We start from the raw sequence: 7144 nt of genomic DNA on the forward strand, positions 1-7144 counted from the left end.
CGCAATTCTCTGGCGTTTTTCCTGACCAAACAATGACAGTTAGAACGAAAACAACCGATTATCTCGTGCCATACACGGGGTACAACTATTTTTCTTCCCATTATTTAACCACAAAAAAATTCAGACCTAATCTAGGATGGCCTAATTGAGGTAGGTAGTTCAAACTAAACTTAGCCTTGTTGGTTAAAATTGATCACTCCTAGACCATACATGCCGCAACTTCATGCATGGATATAAAGAACACGACGAACAAAATGAGAACTGTCCACAGATCTGGACGTATATATAACGACCGCTCTTTTTTTAAATCATTTCTTAATGTCTGAGTTTTGCACATATACATTAGCCATGAAGTCATCGTTTCCTATCGAGAGCAATGGCCAATGATGATATCAAATATCAAGAGGTTAGTTGGTTCCATACAGAAACGAAGCCTCTAAATACATTATATATTCGTTCCTACCTTATGCTGAATATTTTGTTTTGAAGGTGCATCCGGCATTGAGTTCTTTATTTATGTTTGATCGATGCGATACTTTAATTGTGTATTAGAATGTTACTGAATGATCTGTTGGAAAAATTGGTTGCAGGAATATATTTCAAATGCACGAGGATTGAACCTCTTTACATGCCGATGGAGCCCTTCAAACTACGATCCAAAAGCTCTCATCTTCCTATGTCATGGTAAATTCATTTAGTTGAAATATATTGTATTCAAATTTAAAATACCATGATATTTACCAAAAGAATAGAACTCTGCAGTGTTTTGCGTCATATAGTTTAACTGTACACGTGCTGTTCTTGCTATATTTGTAGGATATGCCATGGAATGCAGCATTTCAATGAGAGGTAAATAGCATGACCATTTGGCTTTTATGTGCTTGTACTTAGCTAAAATATCAAAGAAAATGGCCTCTGTGCTGATTCATAAATAATGGTACACAATTTTTTTTAAATGTGATCATATACCCATGTATCAATCCCATTTTTATTTGGATTAATGCTAAAGAAGAATAACCAGATAAGTATCATAGAGTAGGAACAATAAATTAACATCTTATTGTTCTCAGGCACCGGCACACGGCTGGCAAAGGCTGGATTTGCGGTGCACGGAGTGGACTATGAAGGCCATGGAAAGTCTTCAGGACTTCAAGGCTATATTAGCAATCTAAATGATGTCGTGGCTGATTGCTTTACATACTTTGCAAGTGTTTGTGGTATGTTCTGTTCTGTATATTACTAGTCTCATATATTCTATTACTTGTGTCATATAACTTGTAAAATCTACTCCAAATCTCCATAGTTATGTATTGTCTTCATTAGTAGTCATTCTGTTCATAAATAATCAGTAAGCATATGTCATATAATGACCGGCGTTTTTCATGATTATTGGCAGATATAGGTGATTTGTGGATGTCTAGAAAACTTCAAACCTTTTAAAAATGACAGTTAAAATCTTAAATGAAGTCATGTTCCCCTCATTATAGAGAAAGAGGAGCACAGGAGAAAACGGAAGTTCTTGCTCGGTGAGTCCATGGGAGGAGCTATCGCGTTGATGCTTCACAGGAAGGAACCTACCTTTTGGGATGGGGCCATTTTAGTTGCCCCCATGTGCAAGGTTACGTGTCCAAGATTAGCTAATCTTGTCTTTGCTGCTAGTGTCATTTTGTTATTGTCTAGAATTTTTTGAGATCTACAATCTGCGCCCCCCATGTGTTACCATGAATTGTTTATTGATGTGGTAACATGATGCAGATCGTAGAAGAAATGAAGCCTAGTCCCATGGTGATTACAATCTTAAGCAAGCTCAGCAATGTAATCCCTACATGGAAGATTATTCCTAATGAAGACATCATTGATAGGGCAATTAAAAGCCAAGAATGGCGTGAAGAGGTAGAATGCTCAAGATCTAAATCATGCTACATTACTTTTTCTGTCACTGAATCGTCTGCATCATTATCTATAAATGAAAGTATACATGTAATCAGGTCAGAAACAATCCTTATTGCTATAAAGGAAGGCCTAGGCTAAAGACTGGTTACGAAATTTTTATGGCAAGCTTGGATATTGAAAGCAATCTTGAAAAGGTACGAGCAAGCTGCAGTATATTTATACATTGAACTGGTAATCCTGAAGTAGTTTCATAACTTGCTTGTAGTTCATCTAAATTGCTCACATTTTACAACAAGGTAACCCTGCCATTCATTATAGTCCATGGTGGTGCTGATGCTGTGACTGACCCAGCAGTAAGTGAGGCACTATATACATTAGCTGAGAGTAAAGACAAGACACTGAAGCTCTACCCAGGGATGTGCCATGCTTTGACTTCCGGTGAACCAGAGAACAACATTGACATTGTGTTTTCGGATATCATTCGGTGGCTTGATGAGAGGGCATTGGTTCAAAATGAATCATAGCTAATATTACAGAGCCTAAAATGTTAATATACTCCCTGTTGCCAAAGCAGTGAGTATAAGGCGACCCAGAGTATATACATATTTACATTAAATTGTAAAACCAATAGCTTAGTGCAAGTTTTTTTACATGTTAGGGCAGAGCATGGTAGTTTTTTTTGAAGCATTGGATAGCAACCTTCTAGTTTTCTTGTTGTATCTTTTTGGCAGATTTCGTGTTTAAATTCACGTTGTACATGTAAATAACAATTCGTAAAAGTTTACTCATATTGGGGGCTTTCTCTTCAACAAATTGTTCACGGTATGAGAGTCATGTGTTTTACTATGGAGAAATATGCAGACATCATAAGTTTGTCATATGAGACCGCACTAGTAGAAAAACGGGCATTAAAGGTCCCCCCCCCCCAAGTGGTTGTGATGCAGAGGAACAAAGTAGTATGTAATGCTGAACAATAGAGGCAGTTCCACATGAGTACCTAACTACAGTTCAGAAACTATATGTAGTACTTATTTATTCCATACGATTATGAAACAAAACCACCTATGAGAATACATGGCGGCAGTTGCAATTTGGAAATCACTTCCAATACTTGATAATACACGGTGGTTCGCAATTTGGAAACTGCCTCCAATACTTTGATAGCCGACCTCACTGACTATGATTTCGCTGGGAAGTTGTCCATTCACTCGAGTGGGTAGTGTCGTCGCTCTTGACCGTGTTGAGTGGGATGGCGGCCGTTGCTTGTCATCGATCTAAGGTGGAGGGATGTCGACGATAACTGTTTTGAGGGGGAGGATGTTGTTGTCATCATCACTGATTCAGGATGGAGGGTTGTCGCCGGACACCATTTTGAGGGGATGGATGCCACCGATCATTGATTTGAGGTAGATGGCTTTTGTTGGGCACCATTGTGAGGGGGATGGCTGCCACCGGTCATCAATTTGAAGTGGTGTGTTGTCGTCGGGTGCCATTTTGAGGAGGGGCTTCTGTTATCATTCTATAACTGAATCGAAGGTATATACTCCCTCTGTTTTGATGTACTTTGCATGTTACTTAAGTGAAGTCGATGTTATCCATGTGTAGATGAATTCAATGGTATTGAGATTTGATATTGTAGATGCTAATAAATATGAATACAAAGTTAGGCAAAGTTCACAAAGGATTGTTTTAAGACAAAGTTAATATGCAGAGTAAAAAAAATATGTGATATTGTGTTAAATATAATTATGATTCACATATAATTACTTGTAATAGTAGGTTATTAATGTGCTGCTTTTGTTTTGTTGCAGACATGGATCGAGCTTGGATATACATCGAGAGCCGTTTGAGCAATGAGTTCAAGGATGGGCTGTCAGATTTTTTGGAAGCAGTCGATCGAGATAGGTTGAGAAGGAAGGCAAATGGATATGTTCCCCATGTTTCCTGTGTAAAATTTGCAAGATATCAAAAGCATTATAGGGATCCGGACACATTTGATCTAGAGGGTATTCATGTTAGGATATGCATGTTGGAGTAAACATGGTAAACATATAAGTGCATGTGGTGACGACAAAAGGGAAAATGTGGTGAATATCTGATAAACCACAAGTATAGGGGATCGTTTGTAGCCTTCTTCGATAAATAAGAATGTCGAACCCAACGAGGAGCTAAAGGTAGAACAAATATTCCCTCAAAATCTATCGACCACCGATACAACTCTACACACACTTGACGTTTGCTTTACCTAAAATAAATATAAAACTGTTTTGTAAGAATAAAACCACGAGTACTTTGCGAGAATAAAACTACGAATAAATTGCAAGGTAATAAAAGTGGATAGCTTTTGTCAACAAGAAAGTCATTTGTCCCTAGGCAATCGATAACTAGACCGATAATCATTCATGCAATTTTATATGAGGGAGAGGCATGAGCTAACATACTTTCTCTACTTGGATCATATGCACTTATGATTGGAAATCTAACAAGCATCCGCAACTACTAAAGATCATTAAGGTCGTGAAACCTAACCATATCATTAAGTATCAAGTCCCCTTTATCCCATACGCAATGACCCCCAAACTTGGGTATGTGCTTCTGTCACTCACGCCACCCACCATAAGCGAACCATGAACGTATTGCAACACCCTATAGCGTGGATCCCTCTGTTTGCGTGACACAGAGGGCACCATAGGACAGTGATATCTACTACGCAACCTTCTTCTTGTAGACTTATGTTGGGCTAACATCGGCCCTGGGCAACTCACCACTCAAGGTGGTGCTTGGATGTGAACTACCATCTCTGTGCATCAATGAGACATGCAATGCACTGGTTTGTGAGATTGATGCCCTACTCAAGTGTTGGGGAACGCAGTATTTTGATGATCCACAAGTGTAGGGGATCTATCGTAGCCTTTTCGATAAGTAAGAGTGTCGAACCCAACAAGGAGCAGAAGGAAATGATAAGCGGTTTTCAGCAAGGTATTCTCTGCAAGCACTGAAATTATCGGTAACAGATAGTTTTGTGATAAGGTAATTTGTAACGGGTAGCAAGTAGTAAAAGTAAATAAGATGCATCCAATCCTTTTTGTAGCAAAGGAAAAGTCTGGAGAAACTCTTATAAAAAGGAAAGCGCTCCCAAGGACACATGAGAATTATCGTCAAGCTAGTTTTCATCACTCTCATATGATTCACGTTCGGTACTTTGATAATCTGATGTGGGTGGACCGGTGCTTGGGTACTGTTCTTACTTGGACAAGCATCCCACTTATGATTAACCCCTATTGCAAGCATCCACAACTACAACGAAAGTATTAAAGTAAACCTAACCATAGCATAAAACATATGGATCCAAATCAGCCCCTTACGAAGCAACACATAAACTAGGGTTTAAGCTTCTGTCACTCTAGCAACCCATCACCTACTTATTACTTCCCAATGACTTCCTCTAGGCCCAAACAATGGTGAAGTGTCATGTAGTCGACGTTCACATGACACCACTAGAGAAAAGACAACATACATCTCATCAAAATATCGAACGAATACCAAATTCACATGACTACTTATAGCAAGACTTCTCCCATGTCCTCAGGAACAAACGTAACTACTCACAAATCATATTCATGTTCATAATCAGAGGGGTATTAATATGCATAATGGATCTGAACATATGATGTTCCACCAAGTAAACCAACTAGCATCAACTACAAGGAGTAATCAACACTACTAACAACCCACAGGTACCAATCTGAGGTTTGGATACAAAGATTGGATACAAGAGATGAACTAGGGTTTGAGATGAGATGGTGCCGGTGAAGATGTTGATGGAGATTGACCCCCTCCCGATGAGAGGATTGTTGGTGATGACGATGGTGATGATTTCCCCCTCCCGGAGGGAAGTTTCCCCGGCAGAACAGCTCTGCCGGAGCCCTAGATTGGTTCCGCCAAGGTTCCGCCTCGTGGCGGCGGAGTTTCGTCCCGTGATATAGCTTATGATTTTTTCCTCGACGAAAGACTCCATATAGACAAAGATGGGCATCAGAGGGCCACCAGGGGGCCCATGAGGCAGGGGGCGCGCCCAGGGGGTAGGACGGGGCCCCCACCCTCGTGGACGGTGGGTGGCCCCCCTCTGGTACTTCTTTCGCCCAATATTTTTTATATATTCTGAAAATAATTCCCGTGGAGTTTCAGGACTTTTGAAGATGTGCAAAATAGGTCTATAATATTTGCTCATTTTTCGGCCCAGAATTCCAGCTGCTGGCATTCCCCCTCTTCATGTAAACCTTGTAAAATAAGAGAGGAAAGACATAAGTATTGTGACATAATGTGTAATAACAGCCCATAATGCAATAAATATCGATATAAAAGCATGATGCAAAAATGGACGTATCAACTGCCCCAAGCTTAGACCTTGCTTGTCCTCAAGCGAAAGCCGAAATTGAAAAATATGTCCACATGTTTAGAGATAGAGGTGTCGATAAAATAAAATACAGACATGAGGGCATCATGATCATTCTTATAACAGCAATATATATATATATATATATATATATATATTGTCATATGATCTCTTATGCTAAAGTAACAATCCATTCACATACTCAAGTATGAATCAGAAACTTCATTGAAAACTAACAAACTATGATATCAGTCATTGAAGCAATTGAAATTTATCATAACATAGGAAAAAGTCAATATAAGAGCTTCTCAGCAAGTCCACATACTCAACCATCATTTAGTCTTTCACAATTGCTAACACTCACGCGATATTTATGGTGATGAAGTTTTAATCGGACACAGAGAAAGATAGGGTGAGGGAGTCCTGGATTAGGGGGTATCCGGACAGCCGGATTATATCCTTTGGCCGGACTGTTGGACTATGAAGATACAAGATTGAAGACTTCGTCCCGTGTCCGGATGGGACTCTACTTGGCGTGGAAGGCAAGCTAGGCAATATGGATATGTATATCTCCTCCTTTGTAACCGACCTTGTGTAACCCTAGCCCCCTCCGGTGTCTATATAAACCGGAGGGTTTTAGTCCGTAGGATAACATACAATCATACCATAGGCTAGCTTCTAGGATTTAGCCTCTCTGATCTCGTGGTAAATCTACTCTTGTACTACTCATATTATCAAGAATAATCAAGCAGGACGTAGGGTTTTACCTCCATCAAGAGGGCCCGAACCTGGGTAAAACATCGTGTCCCCTGCCTCCTGTTACCATCCTCCTTAGACGCACAGTTCGGGATCCCC

At 39.9% G+C, this 7144-nt stretch overlaps 1 protein-coding gene across 4 annotated transcripts; it reads left to right on the plus strand.

Moving 5' to 3' along the window:
- LOC123106892 (caffeoylshikimate esterase) lies at window positions 1-4004 on the plus strand. 4 transcript variants are annotated; one of them, XR_006451536.1, is made up of 9 exons: window positions 1-406; window positions 591-684; window positions 817-849; window positions 1071-1217; window positions 1488-1618; window positions 1756-1893; window positions 1989-2087; window positions 2190-3429; window positions 3705-4004. XR_006451536.1 is itself a non-coding variant. In XM_044528927.1 (8 exons), the coding sequence occupies exons 1-8, from the start codon at window positions 377-379 to the stop codon at window positions 2415-2417; spliced, it is 900 nt and encodes a 299-aa protein (XP_044384862.1). In that variant the 5' UTR covers window positions 1-376; the 3' UTR covers window positions 2418-4004. The 4 variants fall into 4 exon arrangements, 3 of the variants coding, with proteins under 3 accessions (XP_044384862.1, XP_044384863.1, XP_044384865.1); XM_044528927.1 differs by having other exon boundaries at window positions 2190-4004; XM_044528928.1 differs by lacking the exon at window positions 3705-4004 and having other exon boundaries at window positions 3-406; window positions 2212-2386.
- The last annotated feature ends 3140 nt before the right edge of the window (window positions 4005-7144 follow it).

The sequence above is a fragment of the Triticum aestivum genome, chromosome 5A, assembly GCF_018294505.1.
Source record: "Triticum aestivum cultivar Chinese Spring chromosome 5A, IWGSC CS RefSeq v2.1, whole genome shotgun sequence".
In the NCBI taxonomy this organism is placed as follows: Eukaryota; Viridiplantae; Streptophyta; class Magnoliopsida; order Poales; family Poaceae; genus Triticum; species Triticum aestivum.